General features: G+C 40.4%; 1 protein-coding gene across 1 annotated transcript; it reads left to right on the top strand.

Annotated features, from left to right (window-relative positions):
• Nucleotides 1-280: 280 nt before the first annotated feature.
• On the top strand, nucleotides 281-27,081 carry ARF4 (ADP ribosylation factor 4). Its single transcript, XM_029600932.1, has 6 exons — nucleotides 281-705; nucleotides 12,761-12,841; nucleotides 14,720-14,829; nucleotides 23,732-23,803; nucleotides 24,323-24,448; nucleotides 26,104-27,081. The coding sequence occupies exons 1-6, from the start codon at nucleotides 639-641 to the stop codon at nucleotides 26,188-26,190; spliced, it is 543 nt and encodes a 180-aa protein (XP_029456792.1). The 5' UTR covers nucleotides 281-638; the 3' UTR covers nucleotides 26,191-27,081.

The following is a 27,081-nucleotide window of genomic DNA, read 5'->3' as shown; positions in this document are numbered from 1 at the left end:
TTTGTCTTTCCTTTTCTTCAAGAAAAAAAAATGTCTTTAATGAATATTAATATTTTACAAAGTTCGAGCAACTATATACAAAATAAGGGTGACGAGCTAACGTGCTAGTTTTGAAGATTAGGCTATGAGGGGCAGGGAGGCCAATTTGTCGACCATACGTTTCTGAGCACTCCGTTGTTTGTTTTTTTTTGCGTCTCGTACAGGTTCAGCTCCGAGTCTAGAACTGCTTTTAAGGAACGCCCCAGCCCGTAGCCATTGTGTAAACTATGACCCGACGGTAGCACGTCGACACGTCAACCTCCTTTCCCCCCCCCCCGACCGTTTCCGGCGTGGCTCGGGATGTGGCGCCGTTGACGTCATTTTGACCGCGTTGGAGCTGCAGCCGGGGCTGAGCGTGACGTGGCAGAGAGACGGATAGAGGCACGAAGCGACGTCCCTTCAGAAGCCGGTCGCAGCGCCTCTGCTGACAGTCGAGCTGCTCGTGCGGGGCCTTTATTGTTCGTATTGGCTCTGACAACCCCGCGGCGTTTCCCGTGCACAGCCGGCGCACGGAAACCTACCGAAAGGAACAGCTTCGCCCCCCCTTTCCCCCTCTTTTTTTTTTTAAGGTCCCGAGTTCCGCCGCCGCCACCACCACCATGGGCCTGACCATCTCGTCCATATTCTCCCGGCTCTTTGGCAAGAAGCAGATGCGGATCCTGATGGGTGAGTGAGGGAGATTTGGTTGATGCGGGGAAGGGAGCGGCGCGAAGAACGGGAAGCCTCCGTCTGGCGGGCTCTTATTTTCGCGGGGAAGCGGTGCTTTGTTTCTTTGTGCGCGGCCTTTGCTGCCTGTGTCCCGTTTGTCCTCCACTGCTGCCCCGACCCTTGAAGAGCAAAGTGCGGCGGCTGTATGGTTTAAGGCGCCTCCCCTCCCACGCTGAACCGGCCCGGGCCTTCGCCGCGTTGACGGCTTTTGAGGTCCTGAGTGGCTCTTGGCGTTTCCCTGTGGTTTTGGAGAAAGGGGTCTTTAGTATGTTCACCGTGGACTGGAGGAGGGGGAGGGCTTTGCTGTTTCTTTTCACTAAATCTGGAGCTCTCGCCATGGTACAAGTAAGAAAAACGCGAAGTATTCCCCCCCCTCCCCGGGTCTCTGTTCCGATGGGTGTTGTATCCCAAGTCTGGGGTGTAAAGAGAGAATCGCCTTCTCGGAGCTCTGACCTTTTTCCCGGGATAAGGATTCAGCTTTCGCCTTTTTCTTTCCCGGCTGGAGTACTCTCCGTTTTTCGTTGTCCTTTCCCCTTTTGGTCTGCGGAGTGGTGACGATTTTATTTCCTGCCGTGCTATGTCTGTTTCTGATGGCCTTTCTTGTGAGTACAGGAACTGATTACGGAAGAACAATCTGCTCCTGTATCCTGAGAGGGCTATCTCTAAAACGTTAGCAAAGGTGCAGATGAGGGGTTATTGATAGAGGTATAAACATTCACCTGGCTTTTCTCGTGAATAGTAGACCTCTTTCATAAAAGTATGCAGAATGAGATCATTATGAAACGACTTTACTAAGATAACTTAAGATATTAATGGTTTGGTTTCACAGGTCTCCTTGCATTCAAATAGATTGCAGTCTGCCTATCTCATTATACTTAAAAACCTGTGGTATTTCAGAATGTAGGATCTCTGCCTAGTCATATAGAATTGAGGCAGATGATTTTTCTAATTTGGTGACATTGCATAACTTGTCCAGGAAGCATTTTTATTATCAGTAGCTACCATATGAGACATTGTGCTGTGAAGATTTTTCTCCCATGTTGTATTTGTGTTCTTAAATCCAAAGCTTTATGGGCTTTAAAAAAATTCAATTAGAATGTTTCAGGATGAAAAAATGAAATTAATTGCATTGTTGAGCTAACTTAGATCAATTTTATTTATTGGTAAGTTAGTTAGACCTTATGCAAATTTTGCAGACTTTATGCATGTTTTTTGTCTTTTATTTTTATTGTAGTTTGTGTGTTTATTTTTTATTTATAGTTTCATTGTTCCCCCCCCCACCTCAAACAGTGTAGAGCTTGGAAATCTTTTAAATAATTTAAAAAAGGCTTACAAAAGGTTTTATCAAAATTAAAAAAAAAAATCATGATCTATGCCTTCAAAAGAAAATTTTCTAGTATTTTATACTATTACTATACTGCATTCTTCAAGCAATTACATCAGAACTAAGTGTAGTTACTAAGTGTAGTTACATCAGAACTAAGTGTACTAAGCAATTACATCAGAACTAAGTGTAGTTTTCAAAGTGTAGTTACTGACCATATTTTTCATCCAGTTTTCAAAGTCCTCACCCTTGCATACTGTTTGGTTAGTGTGGTCTGTTTAGCTGTTCTCAACTGTCAGCCAACTTGTTTAGATATCTTGGCAGGGGACAGTTTTAATTAGTGTCATTGTCAGATGCAGCCTTCAGTGTTGTCTTCCACACCACCTATTATCTCTCCTCAGACAGTTATCAAGAGTAACCAAGAGAGTAGGATGTAGCCTTAGTAGGCACACCATGGTTGCAGGCTTATCCTGCCTCTTAAAGGTTTGTTACAGGTGTTAGTTTTGTAAATCTTCATGATTTGACCTGTTAATAGTATTCTAGGTTAGCTGATTTAGCTGTTTGTAGTGAATAAATCTGAACAGTGTTGCTGCTAAATGTTTGTGCAAATTTTGCATTTGTCAATTTTGAGTAGGTTGGTTATTCACTATTTTCCCAAATATATAGATTTCAATATTTGTTGCATTTTTTTTATTCTCCGTGTTTCATTTTGATACCATAAAGAAATCCTGATGCATTTACTTTAAAATTTATTTATTCATGGCAACAGAAGTAGTAGAGGCTCTTTACTAATGTCTCACATCGTGGTTGACATTACCCACATTGTAATGGTAGCTGTGCAGCATATTTGACATACACAGCTGTTTTTCATGCACATTTGAGCTCTTTCTGTAAAGCTGTAGGAAATAAAAAGAAAAAATTTAAAAAAGCATGATTTTGTTGCTTAATCAAAATATACATATGATTCAGCAAATTAAATTCCATTCTTAAGATTGTTACTTTTGGATTAATATGTAGAGTTTCAGGCCCAAGCACTTTGGAATGGATCCATGAAGAGAGAGGTTTATAATGATGATGCACTAGAACCATAACTGTTTTAGTTTTACTTGTAGGTTTTATTCCTATGGTTTGTTTTTTTTAATTCTTGACAGCTGGCATTGAACACACAAATTCAAATGTCATATTTTTCTGAGGAAGTACAATAGCATTGTTTATTGTCTTTTGAGTACTTTTGATTAAATTGATTTTTCTTAAATTTTGATTGAACGCTCATACCAAAAACCAGCCCTGTGTCTTGATAGCAGGATTCTGGGTTATGTGAGTTTGGGTCTCCTGGCTGAGGCTAACAAGTTCTATGAATGGAGCGGTAGTTAAACTAAACAGAAGGCGTATGGGTAACCTGCACAGAGCAGCAGTTAATAACCCTGAAAAAATCTTGCTGGGCAGACTGGGCCATTTCTGTCATTCTGCCATCATTTACCATATCACTGTTATGTGTTGTGGCAATGATATTTGGATTATGGAAATGATCTAAACTTGTATGAGTGTTCCCAGCTGGCACCACAAATATTTTGACCTCTGCAGAGTTCCAAGCACCCTCTCTGCTGAGGTTAGTATAGGAGGAAGGGGTGAATAGGTAGAACTTAATTTTTTCCAAGTTATACACTTGTCTGTGAATTGTTTAACATCATATGTAAACGTTTTGTAAACCATTATGATGGCGTTATTTGACGTTTCCAAATGATGGTATATAAAACTCATTAAATATGCAGAAACTTTATAGAATTCTTTTAACGAAACAAAATATCAAGGGGAAGTAACTACTGTACTGAAATGTAGTTGCAACCATTTGAATTTTAGTGACTGAGCTGTTGAGTAATGAGGGTTGCAAACACATATTTCCTCAGTGTTGCAAGATGATGTACTTGCAGATTACAGGTTAACTTCTCAGGGTGGAATAGTAATTGATAATAGAATGAACAAAGTGCTGGTAAGAGTAGATGTTAATGTAATAACCATAAATGATATTGTTCAGTGTCAGGTGGCAGAGGCTTTCCAAGCGCTCTCAGATTTTGCTATTGATTTGCCTTCAGGTTTCTCCCTCCATTGCTGCTCCTTTTTAAGAATGAGGGCAGTAAAAGAACTCCAAGCTGCACCAAATTCTACCATGTAAATATTTTTATTTTTCAGGTGTTTGTTGAAACTTTATTAAGAAAACTAGTAAACACATGAATCCATCACTCAACTTTTGGATTATATCAAACATTCATTACAGATCAAGCCATTGTTTTACAGGTTTTCTTCCCCTCTCCCCGCCAATAAGTGCCCCAATACCTAGAAATGCAGTAGTATATACATATTGCACTTCTCAGTATCAGGCCAATACAATATCAGCTTGTGTAAAACAGGTGCTCATGATTGAGCAAACCCAGCCACCTCTCTTGGGTGCATGATGCATTATTTATATGAGTGGTCGTGCTAAAAAGGAGACGCTAGGGAAAATTGTGTGTCCCTAGTGCTTCCTTGGCATCGGGTGCACAGGAGAGGTGGTTGTCAGTGTGGGCTGTTTTCTCCCACCACTGGCACAAGATACATGGCCTGGATCGTTTATCTTGTGCATCTATGTTGGGTGCCCAGAATTTTTTTTCAAGATTTTTTTTTTTAACACTTCAATCTGCTTTCTGTGGTTCCTCCTATTTAGAATTGCGATGATATGAAGTGGAAGACTCGCAGAAAGCAGGCTGGCATAAAATTTGCTGCGATGCAATGGGCACGTTGACCGTGTGGGAAACTTTTTGAATTGTGCTAATTAGCTTATAGCCTCATCTATATGGAATTTACGTGTGATGAGCGCTATTAGCTACGTGCTCGTTTGGATGTGCTAATCCCCCATATTGCATCAGGGGTTATGGACGCGCATCCAGCTGTGTGCTGGCTGCAGCGCATAGTATTGCATTGGCCTGATTGATAGACAACTTGATATTAGTGGCATGGAGCGAACCACAGGGTGCATTTGTTACTAATGCCCCTTCATGGCTTCAGTAGTAAGCGTTCTATAACTCATCAGAGATGCAAAAGCATCACCTCCTCCTTAAACACCTTCTCAAACCCCACTTCCCTTTAAATGCAGTCACAAGAACATTAGTACCAATCGGTCCAGATAATCCAACCAATCCAATAAAAGAGAAGAAACTGGGATAATTAGCATTTTCAAACCTAGGTCCTAGCATGAATATAACTATGCCAATTAATCAAAGATTTTCTCTGAGGAATGGAAGAACAACTAGCTGAGTTTTCCATCTGCATCAGAGTGGAATTGGTTTCACCAGTACCAAAATGGGGTGGGGGGCTTCTGTGTGTCCAAATGGCCATAATTCACTCTCTACCAAAAAGTGAAGCTTTCCTCACAAGCATCTTTTCCCCTTGTTCTCTAAATTGCAGCAAGGAAGAAGTATGATCAAATCAAGGGACTGTTTGATTCAGAAGAGAACCAATAAAGCTGGCAATTCTCTTCCAAAAGAGCCAAACTGAAATATGTGTGTGAATGAATATGAGATCATTCGACATTTCTCAGAGAGATCTGAATGCGCTAAATGCGCTTTGAGTTCTAACCGGGGTTGTATATACTCTGGGCAGAAATAGACATCTCTCGTAAATATGCATTACCAGAAACTATCATTATTCATTTGAAACATCTCAGTAAAGCTTCTGCTGTAGCAATTGAAAGTAAGCTCCTGTTCTAAGAGTTGGTTAGTTTGATTCAAGAATTAGATCAGCTTTTTGCAACTTAAAAATCAACACTATTTCCACTTCTTCCATCAAGAAGAAAATTTCCAGCTTTGAGAGAAAAATAGGGTTACAATGTCTGGTATTTAGGAAGGTAATGCAATGCCTCAGCTGTAGACGTGCAAAAAATATCTATTTCTTAGCTGGTATTGCTCTTTTAGCTGTTGAAAGGATAACATTTTATCATCATTTTCCCTCCAGTACATGTTGGATTTGAGTGATCTCCAACCTTGCCTAAACAAGACGTTTTTACCTGATCTCTTGGTGGAAAATCATGATTACCCTGAATAGATGAGAGGAGACTTCTGGGTCACAACCTTAAAATTTTAGTCACCCTTAACCACATTTGTTGCAAGGGAAACACTTGTCCGAAAATTGTACCCAATTTTTTTTGCTGCTGGCATGTATCGCATAACATAAAGAAGATGGGGCCAATACTGTAGATTCCATGGAGAAATTAACATAAATGAATGTGTAGAACAACCAATCCTAAAGCTTCGAGTCAAGTGAGCTTAATTGTAAAGCTTAAGAATGCTGCGCGCCCCCCCCCCCCCCCCCCCCCCATTCCCATTCTGGCTTAACCCTAGGTCTGGAATGCCTCCATATGAATTTTAATAGGAGAGCATCCAAAATGTTTAGATCCTTCCTTAATATCTGAATGGGGAGAACATAAAGCCACTTGGAGAGGTCCACCATCTTGAATAAATTTATTCAATCTACTGTAGAAAGTGGCAAATTATGCCATTGCTGGAATTTAAGCTTCAGATTCGTCAAAAAGGGGAAATATTAAACGCATAAAATGCTTCAGATCTGCTGGAATCTGTACACCTAGATAAATAAAAGTAGATACCCACTTAAAAGGAAATGCCTGCCCCTTTGAAAAGAGTCCGAAAGTGCCACTGCTTCAGACTTGTTCATGTTTAACTTAAAACATGAGAATAATCCAACCTGTTCAAGAATGCTTGGCAAAATGAACAGAGAACTTCTGGGCTTGGACGCAAATACCAACAAATCATCGAATGCTGCAGCATATAACGAGGAGTCTGGTTTTCGTTTGTGTTCTTTTACTTTTTTTTTTGGTGTTAAAAAAAAAAAATACCCAGCTGAATTCCTTCAATAGCGTTGTCCTGTATAGCTCTCAGCAAAGATAAAAAGAGTAAAGGAGAGAGAGGGCTAGTTCCCCTTGCCAAGGAAAATGCACCTGAACGTTCACCATTGGCCAAAACAACTGCTTCAGGATCAGAGTACAACAGTACGGCCCCACCCTTTGGAACTCTATGCCCCCAGACTTGCGCACTGAAACATCTACACCCAAATTGAAAAAAAAGCTAAAAACCTGGCTATTCTTACAGGCCTACCCTTCCCTCAACAACCATCTTCCTGATGACCCCCTAAACTGTGTATAATGCATTCCCTGTATTACCCTTTACAATGTGCTCCTGCTGACTTTCTCTCAATAACCTTCTCCCCGATGACCACCTGAGCTGTTTACAGTGCTCTCCATGTATTACCTTTACAGTGTGCTCCTGTCGACTTTTCCCTCATCCGTCCCCGGTTGAGGAACCGTCGTTCCCTGTAAATAGTTACCCAGTTTCCATATGTTCATGTTTTTCTCTTGTATGCATAGTTTACTGTTCTATGTAATGGCACTGCCAAAAAGTTCTATGTAATGACACTGCCAAAAAGTTTTAAGTTATCTGTAAACAGACACTATGTGCAAACGGTTGTCTGTATATAAAAACCTATAAATAAACAGTGGCTGCAAGAAAATTTTGTGTCAAGTCAATTTTCTCCAGGTCAAAAAACAAGTAAGCTCCATTCCAAATGGTCAAATGCCTTTTTTAGTGTCAAAACTAATCATTGAAGATGGGATTTTTAATCTGGTCACCTTTTCAATCACTGCCTTCATTGTAGAATATTTAGATTTCTTTCTGTATTCTGCTTTTCACACTTTTTTCAGCACTTCAAAGTGGATTACGTTTAGGTACTGTATTTATTTCCCTTCCCCCAAAGGGCTTGCAATGGAGGGTAAAGTGACTTGCCCAAGGTCACAAGGAGCAACAGTGTCACCCAAACCCTGGTCTCTTGGTTCATAGCCCACTGCTCTAACCACTAGGCTACACCTCCACTCCTTATAAAGCCTACATGACTCTTGCAGATGAAATCTGGGAGAAGAGCTAGTCTATCAGCCAGTATCTTCCCCAATAGTTTAATGCTCCAGTTTAATAGAAAGATGGGGCAATAAGAGCTAGGGAGGGTGAGGTCCTTCCCCAATTTGGAGATCACTGTTAGCACTAAAGTTGGCACTGGAGGAAATCTTCCCCTGCTTTCCAAAATATGATTGCACAGGGCCCACCATTCTGGCTGATGAAACCTAAAGAATTTAGCACTATACCCAGCGCATCCTGGGGCCTTAAATAACCTGGCCTTCTCAATACCTATCAATTTCCTATTTAGTTAAGGAGTCATTCAGCTTATCTCTCTGCATTTGAGAGAAACTGGGGAGATAGATCTTGTTTAAAATTCCCGTGCTTGGTCCAGATAAGTGTACAGCACTTTATAGAACTTTACCCGGGCTATGAGTATTTCTTGAGTGCTATTGGATATCTTTCCTTTGGAATTTTTTATAGCTGAAATAGGATGAGAGCACCCACTGGATTTAATTCAATTTGCCATTAATTAACTCAATTTTTCACCAAATTGACATGTATTTAAAATTAAAACATTTTTTTTCTTTTTTGGCCTTCTGGTATAATAGAGAATTTATTGCCACCTAGGTTGTGAGAAATTGCTCTCTATGTTCCTCAGTGCTCTTGGCTGCTAGGAGTTATTTAGCTTTCATTAGTTGTTTCTCCAGAAAGAAAAGAGTGACATCAGTGTTCTTCTTTCTTGGTACTGAGAGAAATAATTTCACCTCAGAGTACCACTTTGGCAGTTCCCAGAATAAAATGTGATTGTCTACATGTTATGTTGTAGATAATCCCGTCTGTTTCTGAGAAACTCCTGAAAAGCCGCCTCATTAGCTAAATATATCGGAAAACACTGGCTTCTCTGTTCACTCACCCTACTGCTCCATTGTAGTAAGATCCAGGCTGAAGCATGGTTTGAAACTGCACTCACTTCTATACCTGCTGCTACAGCTCTTCAAAAAAAACAAAAAACAAACAGTCTTTTAGGTACCAGTAGATAATCTAATCCAGAAAATGTGGAATATGATCTAGAGCAGTGGTTCTCAACCTTTTTTTGGCTGGAACACACCTAACAGATGGTTCTCACATGCGGGACACATTGAACATGTGACCATCATGGGGCTAAATGTAAACATGCACTCTGCATCCACAGGAATCCCCTCAACCCCCAGCAATGAGTGCAGAGCAGATCTAGGGCATTACCCTGTACAACTCGCCATACAAAAAAAATATTCTGGTTCTGAAGACATCTCAGTAAGAGCAAAACAAACTCCCTTTATTACAAGGCACAATAGCCTTCCTTATGAAAAGACAGTAATTTACCACTAATGCATCACAACAAATACATGCTAGTAAAATACTTCACCTCGGTCACATACCCAGAACTGACCTTCAAATACAGAAAGACCACAAATTATAAATATGGAGACAGAAACAAATGGAAAACAAAAAAAGCCGCAGTGCGAACCTGGAGAAATGGAAAGAGAAATATAGCACCTAACAGACTCTCAGGATTTGCAATAATGTACACAAACTAACCCGCACAAAGTTACACCTGTATTATGGAACACACTCAAACAGGAGCAATCCTATCTAAGAAATACAACTATTAAACCAGGCCCTAAACACTAATACATTTCCTGTTGGGGAAAACAGAATAAGCTAAGCTGCTATAGAGCCCCACACAGAAATAATTGTAAAGCTATACTAAAAATGTTACAAAACAGCTGCTGAACAGAATAATATCCAACAATTAAAAACTCATAAAATTATTAAAACATGTCCAAATATCAATAAAATATTTCAAAACAGCAGACATCACATAATACCCAATAATTAAAATGGCAGTCAATCAAGAAAAATAAATTTTAAAAGCCACCTTTACTCTCCCTCTCCAGCAACTCTCCTACTCCTTTCCCTTCCAGGCCAATAGCACTCGCCAGAAGCAGCAAGGGCTGCTGAAGCTCTGTCTTCACAGTCTTCTTCCTTAGCGCCCACAACCAGTCACTTACACACACCCCCAGTTAGACCCCCACGATCAGTCTCTGTCTCTCTCACACTAACCATCTTCCTAACCAGTCTCTCTCTCAATCACACTCATGCTCTTATATACAAGCTCTGTCACACACAAATGCTCTCGCACCGATTCACACACAGCAGCTCTCACCCGTAGCGGCCTTGCTTGGTCGGGGTCAGGTTTTCCTCTTCACCGCCACGGGAATGGGCTCCTGTGGCGGCCTTGCTTCATTGGAGTTCAAAACTGCCATTCCTCCCACCCCACCCCCGGGCTATGCGATGCCTGCCTCACCGACCAATCAAAGGCTTCCTCCCTTCTTCCTACTCCTACTGGCTGGTAGAAGGGAGGAGGCTTCAGATTGGCCTGCGCGGGGGCAGGCAGAATGAAAGAGACTTCCCATTGGGCAGTGAGGGTAGGAAGCAAGGAGGCTTCCAGTTGGCCCGTGGGGGCTGGAAAAAGGGAGAAGGAAAGTACAACAGGGCAGTGGGACACTGGGAGACGCGGCACACCTGCCGGTGTTTGGCGACACACTGGTTGAGAAGCGTTGATCTAGAGGGATGAGCATAATCCTGTTCAAATAAAGAGCATTCCATGCATCCATGGTTTGAAGGTATGGGGTTTTATTGTTGGATTCTTTTTTATAAAAAGAGAACCCTTTTCCACAGATCTATTTTCTCATTAGGCTGACAGATTTGCCTAAACTTGGATCATGCATACAGTTGAAATCCCCTCACAAAAGCACAACACCAGGGTCATAGCTGAGCTGCTTCCCCAAAACACTAGAAAAAGGAATGATCGTGATTTATTTGATACATAAATATTGAATAGACCTATCTAGTGTTTTAATAACCACCTTCACTATCGGCTCACATGACCCAAGCACCAAAATTGGAACACCCATGCACTTAGTTGATGCAGAGGAGAACCATACATTGCCAATCCACTATCTCTTCCATTTATTATGCTCTGCATCTGTAATATGTATTTCTTGTAAGAGCATGACATCGGCTTTTTTTCCTGTTCAGGACAGCTAACATTGTCTTTTTTTTTTTTAATAGGTGAATTTATCGCACAGACATTCCATAAAAAAAAAATTTAATGAACCATTATCCATACACCCTCAGACAAACCTTTTATTGGAGTAGCAGAGGATCTTCACCATCAAACATACAGGTGCAGGTACCCCAGCATAGACCCCCACCCCCAGACTGACCGGTGACAGAAGTGAAGTAAAAGAAACCTGCTTGTAGTAGGTAAACCCTAAAGCTTACTACTCTCCCACACCAATTGCCAACCCCAACTAACCTATCGCCCAGCCCTCCCAACTTCTTCCTCTTTCACCCCTCTATCTAATTCCCTTACTCCTTTCTGCTTTTATCACTTCTGACAATAAAGGTGACTACCCACCCAATCCCATCCCCTTGAACTGGATTCTAACGGTGAACAATCCACACTTATGCTAGGGCATTTTCTACTACTGGACCCCACAATGAGTGAGCACAAACAGAGAGAACTCCTAAACAGCAAACATCATAGAAGGCTATATGTACCATAGTCAAAATGTGTCCCAAAAAAAAATAAAAGAAACTTGCAAGAAAGATTTAAATAAATAAACAAAAGGGACACGTTAGTGACGGTAGCTTGGTAAATGTCCAGTATATAGAGCGCCAAAAACATTTAACACAAATGAGCTGGAGTTCATCCAAATGCCATTGATCACCATACATCTAATCTTCTAAACTGTAGTCTTCATAAACATTAAATACCAGCTGAAAATACGCTCCGGAGGAAAACATTCAAAACAGCTGTTTGCGCTAATTGGTCCTCGTGTTTTCCAAATCAACCCGATTGCTGACTGCCCAGGGGAGGCCTCTGCTGATACTGCTCCACTTCCTGCAAAAACATTCTGGCCTCAGGAACAGACAAACGACTAGACCTCTCTCCCTTTTGTAGAAAGACCACAATTGGGCAGGATAAATCAATGGGCAATGCACCTGATGAGCATGCAGAGTTGAGTACAGCAGAGTGAATTTAAGACTGAAGCCAGAGAGTTTAGGCAAGTAATCCTGGAACACAATTTTTTTTTTTTCATAATGAGATTTTTGCAGCTATGTAGGGCCTATAAAGTGTCAGCCTTGTGCACAAAATCCCCAATTACCACATGCGGCCTTGCAGCTGGGTCCTTCCTGAGGTCTAAGAAATGTTTACACTCCACCTCTAGGCAGCCATTTCACTCTCCTAGGCCCAACCCTCTCGGCATCCGCTTCTCCAGAAACCATCCTGCAGTCTCCAGGATGCCCACAAATCAAAGGTTGTTGCAGGGGGACCTGTTCTCCAGATCATCGATATGATCTTCCTAGAGCTGCAAGGTTGATTCACCATTGAGAGCTACTTGGATACCTCTTGCACAGTAGATACTCTGCTCATCTATTTAAGTAGGTTTTTGGGGAAGTTTTTCCAGTTCACTGGATATTGCATCTAAACAATGTTTGTCAATTGTATATTCAGAACACGGTGGGTTTTGGTTTTGGTTTTTTTTTAAGTAAGCTTTAGATTAATTTTGTAAGTTTTGCTTACCTTCTGTCTGCAATTATGCTGATTTGGAGAGTTTCTTTTCAGGACTTCATACCATTTTAGATTTTTATTGCTTTCCTGAAATGTTTGATTTCAGTTTACTTGTTTTTTCCCCCTTCATAGTTGGGTTGGATGCTGCTGGCAAGACTACCATTCTCTATAAACTGAAGTTAGGAGAGATTGTGACGACAATTCCTACTATTGGTAAGAATATTTATGAATATATTGTAATCACCCCAGTTGTTTCATTAGGATTCCAGTAAGGGCTATCTTGTATCATATTGGTCAACACAAATCTTTCAGTCCCTGATTGCAGTGTGAAATTTTGCTTGTGGGTTACATAGTGAATCCCTGACTTAATGAAGGGAGCTTAATGCTCAAAAATAAATCGCAGACCTATGAAGTTAATCCAGTAAAAAGGTATTGCCTATAACTTGTTTGACCCTTATCTCTACATTTTGATATCCTAAAAGGTTAGCACCCACTAAAATAGTCATGTCTGGAGATGTTGAAAACTTGAATGACCAAACTGAAGTCTTCTGCTAGGCCTCAACTCACTATAATTCATGAACAGTATAAAGGAATGAATTTGTGGAAAATAAGCATAAAACACAACTATTGATATGAACAGTTGAATGCTGTAAATCCTTGAAGAAAACAATGTGGATAAGTGCAAGGTGATGCATATAGGGAAAAATAACCCATGCTATAATTACACAATGTTGGGTTCCATATTAGGTGCTACAACCCAAGAAAGAGATCTAGGTGTCATAGTGGATAACACATTGAAATCGTCGGTACAGTGTGCTGCGGCAGTCAAAAAAGCAAACAGAATGTTGGGAATTATTAGAAAGGGAATGGTGAATAAAACGGAAAATGTCATAATGCCTCTGTTTCGCTCCATGGTGAGACCGCACCTTGAATACTGTGTACAATTCTGGTCGCCGCATCTCAAAAAAGATATAATTGCGATGGAGAAGGTACAGAGAAGGGCTACCAAAATGATAAGGGGAATGGAACAACTCCCCTATGAGGAAAGACTAAAGAGGTTAGGACTTTTCAGCTTGGAGAAGACGACTGAGGGGGGATATGATAGAGGTGTTTAAAATCATGAGAGGTCTAGAACGGGTAGATGTGAATCGGTTATTTACTCTTTCGGTTAATAGAAAGACTAGGGGGCACTCCATGAAGTTAGCATGGGGCACATTTAAAACTAATCGGAGAAAGTTCTTTTTTACTCAACGCACAATTAAACTCTGGAATTTGTTGCCAGAGGATGTGGTTAGTGCAGTTAGTATAGCTGTGTTTAAAAAAGGATTGGATAAGTTCTTGGAGGAGAAGTCCATTACCTGCTATTAAGTTCACCTAGAGAATAGCCACTTCCATTAGCAATGGTAACATGGAATAGACTTAGTTTTTGTACTTGCCAGGTTCTTGTGGCCTGGATTGGCCACTGTTGGAAGCAGGATGCTGGGCTTTATGGACCCTTGGTCTGACCCAGTATGGCATTTTCTTATGTTCTTAATGTTGAGTCATGGCGAGTATACAGAAAATCAATGTTGCATCTATGTTTATAGTGATAAAAATGCCATGGAAGTAGTTGCCTGCTGGCTCTAAATTTAAAGTGCAGGTTGATCCAGTCCTGGTTTTACCCTACTACATGTGCATACGGGGACTTGCAGTTCTGACTTCCCATATCTATTCCCTTAGAAAAGCAAGACTAAAAGTTCCTTTAGGCAGTGGGATAAAACCAGGACTGGATCAGCCTGTGCTGAAAATCTAGATCCAGTTGACAATCCTACATGGAAAGAAACTTGATATTTACATTTTCTTTGAATGTGATGGTCTGTCTGCTTGGAGCTGGAGTCTTAAGATGTTGCTGCTTATATTTCTAAAGATTTGGAAATTTGGGGAGAAGCTATTCCAAACCATCTATCTTGGATATTTTACTTAAATTAGAATCATATGAAATAATTTTCACATTGTTTGCATCAATATCTTTATTAATGCTGACTTTTATGTTTCATTGAATTTCTAACTCTTTACTAATAAGTTACCATAATTACATTTGTTTCATTTTAGGTTTCAATGTGGAAACAGTAGAGTATAAAAACATTTGCTTCACTGTATGGGATGTAGGTGGCCAAGATAAAATTAGACCACTTTGGAGGCATTATTTCCAGAACACACAGGTAGGAATTATTATAGTAACTTGAATGTTGCTTTGTTTAATTTGTATCACAATATAAGACAAAGTGGGGAGTATAATGCTAAATTGCTGAGGTATTTTGCCAAAACAATTCTATTCCCATCATTTTGGAGGAATTCTATATAAGTAATTTAAAGAGTTTGAAGCATTTCTTAAATCACAGAGTACTTTTCAGTCTGCACACGATTGAGCTGTGGAATCTGTTGACAGAGGATGTAGTCACGGCAACTAGCATAGCAGGGTTTAATGTTTAAACTTACTGAATAAATCATAGTACATAACAATGTGCAGGGTGTGATGGTTCCACACATACTACATAAGCATGTAAACCGATGTGATGTCTCAGATCGAATGTCGGTATATAAAAAAAAAATAATCTTTGTTTTAACATTTTCACCCCAAATACATGAAACAATGATAAATTCCTCCTGAGGGAGGAGGAATAGCCTAGTGGTTAGAGAAATGGGCTATGAACCAGGAGACCGGGTTCGAGTCACGCTGTCACTCCTTGTGACCTTGGGCAAGTCACTTTACCCTCCATTACCTCAGGTACAAAAAACTTAGGGGGTCATTTTTCAAAATGCGATAAAGCGTTTTCGCATGCGTTAAGGGCTTATCGCATGCGAAAAGCCCCGTTAATGCATGCGATAGGCCCTTACCACATGCGAAAACGTGTTTACCGCATGCGATCGCACCATATCGTATGGTGCGATGCAAATTCCGAAAATAGGAGGAGTTAGGGGCGGAGAGTAGGCTGGGTTAGCCTGTCTGCGAAGAGCTATCGCACAGCCGTAATGCCGATTGCGTTAGGCTGTGCGATAGCTGCCATGACCGTGCGGTAAGGTTTCATTGCCATTTGCGATGTCTCCCGTAAGTCCGATTTCAGCTGAATTGACAGGTTCAGAGCCTTGAGGGGGGGGAAAGAGAGAGAGAGTCTGGCCATAATATCATGGCCCATAGGTAGGTAGGTATTTGTATCCTTATGGTAGGCCCACCTAGTAACTCGAGGTGGGGATTAGGTAAGAGTGTAGGGGGTTAGGGGCCACCTTGACATTCTACGTGATACCTACGAACAGAACAGTGGTCTCTTGTGAAGATTTGCTGGCCTTCGGAGTGAGGAAACTCACTCCAAGATGAGATTTGGGCAATGTTCTCTCAACCTAGCTTGATGGACTCTCTACAATATATAATATTATGGCCTGTCTCTCTCTGTGTCTCTCTCTCTCTCTCTCTCTCTCTCATATGCAGGAAATACAACAGGTCTGGCACTTATCACAGAATCTGAAATGGTATCGCAATTTGATCTAACTTAGCTCTTTGCACAGGTAATTAGTGCAAATTGCGATAAATGCTATATTAGCATAAAACACGCCCCTTTTGCTATCGCATGCGGTACTTACCGCATTTTGATAAATCCACCCCTTAGATAGTAAGCCCTCTGGGGATAGGGAAATACCTACAGCACCTGAATGTAAACCGATGTGATGTCTCAGATTGAATGTAGGTATATAAAATAATAATAATAAATCATAAGTACAAACACAATTCTTCCCTCTCCCCCCCCCCCCCCCCCTCCCAAATCCACTGAAAACCCGGACCAATAAGTGCCATATGTCATGTCTTCATCTCGTGCTGGTCACAGAAGGAACATTTTCTTGAATCCACTACAACTGGATATCATTCACCAGGAAACTCCGAATTCTTGCTGCAAGTATCTGCATATAATCTAAGAGAAACCACATTTAAACAAATGGCCTGCTGCTTCTTTTTCCAGTAACATCAAGGAATGAAAAGCATTTCTCCACATCCAAAACGTTGGAGCCTCTATAGACTTCCACTTGATGAGAATTCTCTTCTTTTCCACAAGGCAAGTCTTGCATATAAGAAGCCGAGTACCTTTTCCCCATGCTCGATAAAGACTTAGGTTTATCAAAAAGACCCCACCCCCTTCCAATGTTTTGCCCCGTTATGGATTCCACCTCAGAGCTTAGCAGTTACCTCACATGTCCAGACACTATGTGCTAATGTTCCCTGAGATGTCATGTATCTGACATAAACCTGTATTCACAAATCCCGTGAGGTAAGCATGACTGGGAGAGAGAGAAATGCCCATTTTTAAGAATTTATACTGTTTCAGGTCAGCATTAGCAATAGGAGTGGTAATATGCTTGAAACTAGAATGCAGCTGTGCATCCATAAAGACAAGTGATAAATCTCTCCTCCATTTTTCTAATAATACATTATAGTCCAGTTTTTGTATAGCAGAGTTTTCTTTACCTTCGCAAACTCCTCACTTCTAAAGAACTGAAATTTGTCACAAAATCTATCTAAAAGCTGAGGTTAAACTCATTACATAAATAGGCAATGCGTGCTGCTAAATTATGCTATCCTTTAAGAGCTTGAAAGGACAGCAACGTGCCATCAGAGGTTATTAATTGCCTGTTGTGTAATTTCCTTAATGGCCCATGACTTAAATATTTCACACTGCATTTCCAGAACAAAATTTCGGTTTCCCTCTTTATCGACAGATAAGGTGAAATGTCCCAAGAATGGTTCAATATCTCACATAATTTCTGCTACACTTTCCTTACTGTCATATACTGTGTCCTAGCCTTCATCAAAGATGGCAAGACTGCTGCCTTTGCATGAAGCACAAACTGCAGATTGAGCAACATTTAGCATCTCCCCTCTACCAATCAGTGATAAAGGAAACAAATTCCACATTAGCAGTTTCTTTTTTGTTTGTGCAAACAAGGGCACAATATTCCATTTATTATAGCTTTGTAAGATTAGCAGGGAGAATAATATCCAAATATTTGAAAGAACCCTCTGAGCACCTAAGTGGAAAATCCATTCCATAAAGCTTTCACTGTGTGGGAGATAGCAAGAGCTTCTGATTTTTCTAAGTTCACTTAAAATCCTGGTATCTCACCGAACAAAGACAATTCTCTCTCAACAATTCTGCAAGAGAGTCCATAGAATTATGAGTTGAACTAAAATATCATCTGCAAATACAGTGACTTTGAAATCATAGCATCCCAACACAATCTCTTTAATATTACTGGAGATTTCTATACGTCGGAGCAGGAGGTCTAGAGAGATAACAAACAAGAGAAAGGGGTACCCCGCCGAGTTCCTCTCTGTATATCAAACTCTTCCATCCAGTCACCACTGACTAACAAAACTGCTTGGGTCTCTAAGTAAAATAATTTTATCACCTCCAAAAAGGTGCCGTGCAAACCTACTCCTCTGACAACTGCAAACAAATAGTTGCAATCCACTGGATTGAATGCCTTCTCCGCATCGAAGCTCACTAGCAATGAGTCTACTGAAGAGAGCTGCATCAATGCTAGAGAGGCCAGTATTTTCCTTATTAGTCACTGAGTACCTATGTCTCATGAAGCCCAATTGATTACTAAGAATCAAATCAGGAAGTATAGGAGCCAACCTCTCTGCAATAATCTTGGCAAGCGGTTTCAAATTGAAAATTGAGAAGAGATATATAGGCTTACACAATTCAAGTTTACTCAAGTCTTGACCTGGTTTAGAATTTAAAGTAATTAAATATGATAACAAGGTTTTAAATGTTTCAGCGTCAATAGAGTGGGCATACATGTCAGCCAAAGGAGCAGCTAAATGTCCCTTAAGCAGTTTATAAAATTCTCCCCCGAAGCCATCTGGCCACGGGGCCTCGTTAAGCTTAGCCTTGTAACTCTACTTCTTGACATGTATTTGGAGCGTTTAAGCCAGTGGTTCTCAACCCTGTCCTGGGGACCCCCCCAGCCAGTCAGGTTTTCAGGATATCCACAATGAATATGCATGAGAATTTGCATGTTATGGAGGCAGTGTATGCAAATTTTCTCTCATGCATATTCATTGTGGATATCCTGAAAACCTGACTGGCTGGGGGGGTCCCCAGGACAGGGTTGAGAACCACTAGTTTAAGCACTCCAGCTGAGCCTCTAATTATCTGGTGCATGTGAACACTATTTAAATAATGCTGAATGAGATCTGGATTAATGGGCTCCTTAGTATATAACATTCGAAAGCACTTCAGAAACATTGTATGGTGGGTGTCTTTTTTTTTTTTTTTTTTTTGTGTTAAGAAACTTGGCATGAACATTAGTTAACTGCTGCAATAAATTATTGCCCATCTTCCTTTTTTTTTTTTTTTTTTTTTTTTTTTTTTTTTTTCTTTATCAAAGATGCCAATATCTTACCTGAATATTCCCATATGGGAAGAACTTAAAATCCCTCTTTTATTATAATTTTTTTTTTTTTGCTCTGGAATGAGTGTCTGCATGAGCCGCTAGATAACTATCACATGCTTTATGCATCCTATGCATAGCTGAAGTCACCTTAAGTTTCTGGACTTCTTTTTCTAGTCTAATTTTGGTATCTAAATCTCACTTATATTTTATCATATAGCCAATTATTTCTCCCTGCATGACTCCTTTAGCTGTATTCGTAAAAGAATGGGGTTAGACTTATGTTCATAATTATGCTCCTGAAATTCCTTCCACTTAACAAAAATTCTTGGAAGAAAGTATTCTCATACATACAGGCTGGGACTCTCCAAGTTGTAATGCCATCCCATTGCTCACTCTAATTCAGATCTAACCATATCATGACATGGTCAGAAATTTCTGTAGGACCAGTAGTCTAAGGACACTTTGGAAAACACAGTTGAGATACAAGAAGATAATTCTAGACTGAGTGTCGTGAGCACAGGCCACATGAGAATACTCGTCTCCCGCTAGAGCGGGATTATGCCAGACATCCAGCATATGTCACCTCCCCCCCCCCCCCCCCCCCCCCTCAAAACCCTAGATCTATTCAAAGCAGGATCATGCACTATGTTAAAATCATCGCCACATAAAATTGGTAAGAGTATCAAATTTTCCCAATAATCTCTGAAATAAACTGTAATCATAATTAGTGGGTGCAGTGACATTTGACAGTACTAGATCATATATATTTAAACTGTCTTTCACAATGAGGTAAGGGCCAACTGGATATTCTATAACCCTTTCCGGCACAAAGGAAATCTGTTTGACGACCAAAATGGACAAATCTGCTTTCTGTGTACCCGAGGAGGCTCATTTAAACTGCATCTACCCACCGTTGCTTTAACTTACCAAGTTCTGTATTATTGAGTTGGGTTTCTTGTAATAGCGAAATGTCCACCTTGTTGCCAGATAGGGTACAAAGGGGCCGATGCAGTAAAAGAGCGTAGAAAATGTGCACTCCTATTGAATGCCCATTTTCCTAACGTGCGCCCATCCACCTCTTGGGCGCGTGATGCAGTATGGTAATGAGGTGCCGCACTAAAAAGGACACGCTAGGGGTCAGTTGTGCATCCCTAGCATGTCCTTGGCATCGGGTGCCCAGGAGAAGTGGCTGTGCTTGGGTTAGGAAAACGGATGCTTGTAAAACTTTTTTTTTTTTTTCCCCCATGATGCTACTTTCTGTGGTTCCTCCTACTTCATATCGCGATTTTCTGCCTTTTTGTTGATGGCTCAGGGCGCGTCAACACAATGCCAGGCTCACTGTGATTTTTGGCATCAGGGGGTACTAGCTAATAACCTCATCAACATGACTTTTACATGTGATGAGCACTATTAACTATGCGCTGGTCTGGATGCGCGTTTTTGGCATGCTAATCCCATTATTGCAGCGGGAGTTATTCTTGCATGTCTGAAATGCATGTCCAACCGCATACCAAGCTGTGCGCTAGGCTGAGTGCCCTTTATGGCATTGACCTGAAAGAACTTTATGCCTTTTGACAGGAGATCCATGACCAGCAGTGTTCCAAGAAATTTCCAGAGAGTCTCTTTACTCAATTCCTTGTGGAAACAGATTATTCCAGAGGGGAAAAAAACTGACAAGGGAAGTGTCTCCTGCCCCCACCCTGCCAGCTTAGGACCTCCCACCAGATGTCTCGGTGGATATTATATCTCCCATCCCTCTAGAAACTGCACCATTTGAACTTCAGTTTTCTGATTTGCAATTTCACCCACTTCCCCAGGGACTCTTTACTACCAATCACTAGATTGTCCCTCTTATTTAAACCACCCACGACTAGCACCCTTCCTAAGGATATGAGTCACTGCGAATGCTATGAGTTAACATCCAAACCGCCCACCCAACCCCCCAACCTTCATCTTACTCCTAGAAATGTGCCTAAGAAACATCATAATAAAGCTTTTGGGGAAAATAGTCTAGTATTGAAACAACCACATCCTTGAGTCTTGATAAAATCGCTTATAGATTAAAAAAAAAGAGCAAACTACCGTATTTTTCGCTCCATAAGACGCACTTTTTTTCCCCCAAAAGTGGGGGGGAAATTCATGTGCGTCTTATGGAGCGAATATAAAAAAAACCCTAAAAATCTAAAAAAAAAAACCCCCACCCTCCTGACTCCCCCAAGACCTGTCAACCTAATTTACTACAACCCCCCCCCAAGACCTGCCAAAAGTCCCTGGTGGTTCAGTGGGGGTCCAGGAGCGGTTCGGGAGCGATCTCCTGGGCTTGGGCTGTCGGCTGCCAGTAATCAAAATGGTGCCGATGGCCCTTTGCCCTTACTATGTCACTGGGGCCGACCAATGGCAGCGGTAGCCCCTGTGACATAGTAAGGGCAAAGGGCCGTTGGCTGCCAGTAATCAAAATAGGGCCGTTGGCACCATTTTGATTACTGGCAGCTGACAGCCCAAGCCCAGGAGATCGCTCCCGGACCCCCGTTGGACCACCAGGGACTTTTGGCAGGTCTTGGGGGGGGGGGGGGGGTTTAATTAATTTAAAGGGTAGGGATGGGGTGGCTTATTTGGGGGGGGGGTTCCCAGAGAAAGATAAAAGTTTTCTGATCTGGGGAGTAGACCGAAATGGCCCTCCCCAGACCTGAAAACAAAATGGGGAGAAAAAAAATGTTATGCACTCCCCTAATTTGCTACATAAGACGCACAGATGCCAGGGGACAGAGCCGGTTTAGCGCACAAAATTTTTTTTTTTTTAATTTTCCCCCTCTGAATCCTAGGTGCGTCTTATGGTCAGGTGCGTTTTATGGAGCGAAAAATACAGTACTCTGAGTTTCTACAAAATATAGAAGGTAATGGGATCAGTGTTAAATGTAAGCACAGCTGTGACCAAGTGCCTCTGCATATTTCCTCATTGCCGAATAGACCCACCAACAAAATTTTCAAATAAGGCTGAATAATCACAAATTTGAGAAAGCTGGAACAGCAATACACAGTCCGATGTGGCCAATGACTCCTCACCCACTGGTCCATGGCCTCTGAAACCGAAGTAAACGACTTCGTCACCCTGTGATGGATCACCTAGAGCTTCACCAGGTACAGTAAGGACCAGTGGATCTGCAGGCCATATAACTTTGAGCGTACTGGTGTGAATTCTCAGTGCAACGCTGGCAACTTACTAGAATAATCCTGAAAAATGAGTAGTTTTTTTCGTGTTATGGGTAAGTTGTGTGCCGGAACAAATTGCTTCTTTATGGGCAAAGTTCATAATGTGGGCGATTACCATTCCCAGTTTCCTATCTAATGCTCTTCTTGCCCCAACCCTGTGAGCCCACTCCACCACAAGGCTCCTTCATCACACTGAGGCCCACCTCAACCGGCAAGCCACATACCGCAAAATCTCCGCAATTCACTGTCCAATAGGCTCTTCAGAAAGCCTCCAAATCGTAGATTATTGCAGCACAATCTATTCTGTAAGTCCTCCTGTCAGCTGTTGCACGTTTGTAAAGCATCTTTCAGTGTGGCGATATCTCCCGAGTGCGTCTTCATCTCAGACACTCACTGTTCCACATCCTCAAACTTATCGGTTATGTCTTCCAATTTTCCGTATATTTTATCCAGTTTTTCATAGTGTGGTTCGAAAGCCTGTGTGACTGCCCTAGGGATATCCTCCACAGGCGGGGGGCTACTGCTACCATCGCCATCTTGGCTTCACCAGCAGCAGTTTTTTTTTTTTTTTCTCTTTTATTGTTGTAGTACTCATTACTGCTTCAAAATCAAAACAAAGATTTTAAAATCTTCCACCTCTTCAGTACATTTTACAGAAAAAATCAAGGGTGGTAGAGATCGGATTGAAGCAGATAATTCCAGGAGCAAGGCTCTCTACATCCTCCCTTGCTCATAGCATCGTATGACCTCCATAGCAGGGTTTAAAAGAGATTTGGACAAGTTCCTGGATGAAAAATCAATAACACATAACATGCGAATATGAGAGAGCCATCAAGTGAATACAAGAAATGGATCTACTTTTTGGGATGTGCTGGATTTTTATCGCTTGGACTGGCCACTATCAGAGGCAAGATGCTGGACTCAATGGATCTTGGTGTGACCCAGCATAACATTTTTCTTATGTTCTTATTCCTAAAGTATCATGACAGTTGCAGATTTTCAGGTTACTGGCAGCTGGAGAATACTGAGAAGTGTATCTTAGGGCTTTCAAATATTAATCTTTCGGCCATTAATTTCAAAGACTCTACAGACAGTCACAGAACAAAATTTGAGTAACTTACCAGAAGATAATGGGAGGGTGCAGAGCCACACACTGGGAACTTTTCATGGCCGTCTGATCATTGCTCAAGTAATGCTTTTCTTGTATACACTGTGTGTTATCTTCATGTTTAAGGGGATTTTGAAAATCTAAATGAAAAAAAAATTTGGCAACCTGGTTCTCTGAAGAAGCTCTTTACAACATATGTATATTTTATCTTTACTGTACCCTCCCATCTGTTTAATGTTTGAATTCATGAAGGTGGAAGTACAGTAATGGTCTATCTCCATTAATTTACATTGTCCTGTTGGACCATATGCAAACTGCCATGTAAAGATGCACACCATTTATTTTGTATTTTGTAGGGTCTCATATTTGTGGTAGATAGCAATGACAGAGAGAGAATTCAGGAAGCAGCAGAAGAGTTGCAGAAAATGGTAAATATCTAAAGATACCTAACAGATTTCATGCATTATAAAAATTGTCTAAAGAGAAATGTTTGGCACAGGTTCTTTAGAAATGGAATCTCTGCTTTGCTAGTGCCAGGCTTTTAGAGCATTTCATTGTAGGAGATAAGAAATACGGCTGACAGACTGATTCCATTAATTAAGATTATTAAACAGGGCTGGATTTACTAAGCTTTATTCCTGAAGATGGAAGAACAGTTTTACTAAATCAGGTCTTGAATATCTGGACTGTTTTTACTGGTGGTGACTTTCTTTGGTGGTAACAGAAGTACTTTTTAAGGCAGCTTATATATGATACTAACCTGGGTATTCAAATGTCAGACTGTGCACCATTTTCCTTCTTTAAGTCTAGATATGTCACCAGCATTACAGTTTTTGGACATCATGGATAGCAGGAAACATATATAAGGGCCAGGAACCTATAGCTTTACTTTTAATATATTTGTTTGAAAGGATAAACTGATATTTTGACCGATTTTTTTTGTTTAGCTTCAAGAAGATGAACTGCGAGATGCTGTGTTGCTGGTTTTTGCAAATAAACAGGATTTGCCAAATGCTATGGCAATCAGTGAAATGACAGATAAACTAACCCTTCAGACTCTGCGTAACAGAACTGTAAGTAATACTTTGTGTCCAGTGACCCAGCTATTACTATCTTGTCTTATGAATGTCCTGTAGTTTGTGATTGACTTGGGTTAAGCAAACATGGAGGCCAGGCAATCCACAGTAAAGCAGACTGGTGCTGATCTCTCAAAAGTATAATATTGTTCTGGTCATTAATGAAGGTTCTGTATTAGGAACCTTACAGAATATAATTTGAGGGAATATCAGCTTGTTTCAATCTTTATGATTGCTGAAACTTGGTAAGATCTTACTATTTTCCAGGATTGATTAATACAACTCCTTAATTCTTGGTCTACCTGACAGCACATTAAGAGCACTCCAAGTTTTGCAGAACTCCACTGCCCGAGTCTTATCTGGTTGCTCGAGATATGACCACATTATCCCCATTCTTTCCATGCTTCATTGGCTGCCTGTCTATTTTAGAATTCAATTTAAAACACTGATCCGTAAATCTTTTTTTCAAATAAGGATGCAGAATGCCCTCCATGATTAGATTCCACATAGGTCATTAAGATCAGCCAACAAAGTACTATTAGTTGTTCCTATAATACACCAAGTACATTTAGGCAAAGTGTGAAAGCATGCAATATCAGTGGCTGGTCCCATTGTATGGAATTCCATGCCAGAACACCTCTGTTCACTGTCTGATGTTAAGGAATTTAAAAATAGTTTAAAAACATGGCTATTTTAAACAAGCATTTTCAAGTTGACTATGAACTACATCTTTCATTTTTGACTGGGTTTTTCTTATTAATTTAAGAAAATTTTTGTTTTACTGTTGTATGTTTTATTTTATTATGAGTGTTCTCTTTTGTAAGTAGCCATGATCCTTGGAGTATAAATGTTTTTAAATAAAATACACTTCTCCATGAGCACCCTGTATTATAGTGGCTGTATACAAGAACTGATTGCATGGAGTTTGCGTTATTTCAGTCACATTTAATTAGGTCGTTGCCACACTGTACTATTTAAGGTTGATGGATCTCGGAATAAATTAGCGTTACACTCGTCTAACAGTGGGAGTCTGCCCAAGGCTGGGAGTAATGTTTGCTAAGATTAGTGTAAATACTGAGTGCACTAAATCCTCCCAAGGTGCCAGCTGCACACTGTATATGTGGACATAGATGGATCATTTGTAGCAAAATTTATTTGCTACAAAAATTAAGGTTTGCTAATTTTATTTATTTTTAATCTTCTAAACTCTTAATATCAGAAGCTATACTGTAGCCTACTAGATAATAATTGGTCATTATACCATGTAAAGCATGTCTGCTGCTCCAAAACATAATTCTTCAGTGCATCTTTTAGCTGCCTGTGATGGGCCTGAACCCATTATCTCTGCAGTGCCTTGAACTCTGCTTTAGAGCTAGGTTTCCTACCACACAGCACTGAACACCAAGGACCTTTTTATTGGTTTGATTATATATATACAAAGATGAATTAAAATTGCTTGATGTTAGCTTCCAACACCAAATACATGAATAATGTTAGGGAATTCTTCACGGCTTTGGGGTTAAATTCCAAGTGCATAACTCTTGCTAATAGTATGTTAAGCTGTCATCTAGTAGGTTAAAATTACTTAAGGTTTAAGTCCAGCATTTGATACAGTATAATCTTGTTTTTGTTTTTTTGTTTTTTTGTTACAGTGGTATGTTCAAGCTACCTGCGCTACACAAGGAACTGGTCTGTATGAGGGACTTGACTGGCTGTCAAACGAGCTCTCAAAACATTAAATCGAACAGGATAACTATTTAACCAAGGACGCGATAGACGTGATCTAGGCTTGTTACAACAATTTTTGCATCTTTGTTATTAAATGGTATCGGGAACTGGTTTTGGCAGCACATGATGAGTTTGAGATTTTGTTGCCAATTATTGTTTACTGAGTTACATGTTGCTATTACAGCAACATGTTTAGATTAAAGAGAAAAATCTTACCGTGAAAGTGTGTTCTGGTTTTACTCCCCTTCTCAACCTAAATGTCAGAATATAATGGCTATTGTGACACCTTTAAAAGAATAAGTTTGCAACACTTTTATTGAGCCCTGATAAATTTCATATATTGTTTTCCTCCTGCTCCAGTGCATTTAGTTTACTGATACCTTATGTCATTCCTCCAACAGTCTGCTGATATAAAAAATGTAGCATTCCATTTTGTATTTATTTCTCTCCCTTGCAAAAAAAAAATAAATTCTGATGCTGCCCGTGCTTGACAAGAAATGCTCTTCAACACTAGTTAGATTAACTGCACTGAGGAATCTCTTAATAAATTTCCTTTCATTAGCCCAACTTGCCTTTGCAATTAACTGGATTATATGGATAGAATAAATTTTGTTGGCCTGCAGGGACCTTATAGTGAGTTTGTTTTAATATTCAGCAGATTGTCTTCCTTTATATTGTACCTTTTTTTTTTTTTTGTTGCATGTTGCTTTTTGATATCAGCTTTTGACTGTTTCTGCCCATTGTATCATAGTTTTGCTGATTTGTTTTATTGTTTATTGGTGATTATCTCTTCATGAAGCAAGAGCTTGAAAATTTCATCAAACTCAATAATGGAAAAGTTTCTTCATAACCCACTTGGAATTATTCCTAATAAAATGATAAAATGTATAGATGGTGATGTA

The sequence above is a fragment of the Rhinatrema bivittatum genome, chromosome 4 (genome assembly GCF_901001135.1).
Source record: "Rhinatrema bivittatum chromosome 4, aRhiBiv1.1, whole genome shotgun sequence".
Classification (NCBI taxonomy): domain Eukaryota; kingdom Metazoa; phylum Chordata; class Amphibia; order Gymnophiona; family Rhinatrematidae; genus Rhinatrema; species Rhinatrema bivittatum.
Note: the sequence above shows the minus strand (reverse complement) of the source record. Positions and strands in the feature narration are given on the sequence as shown.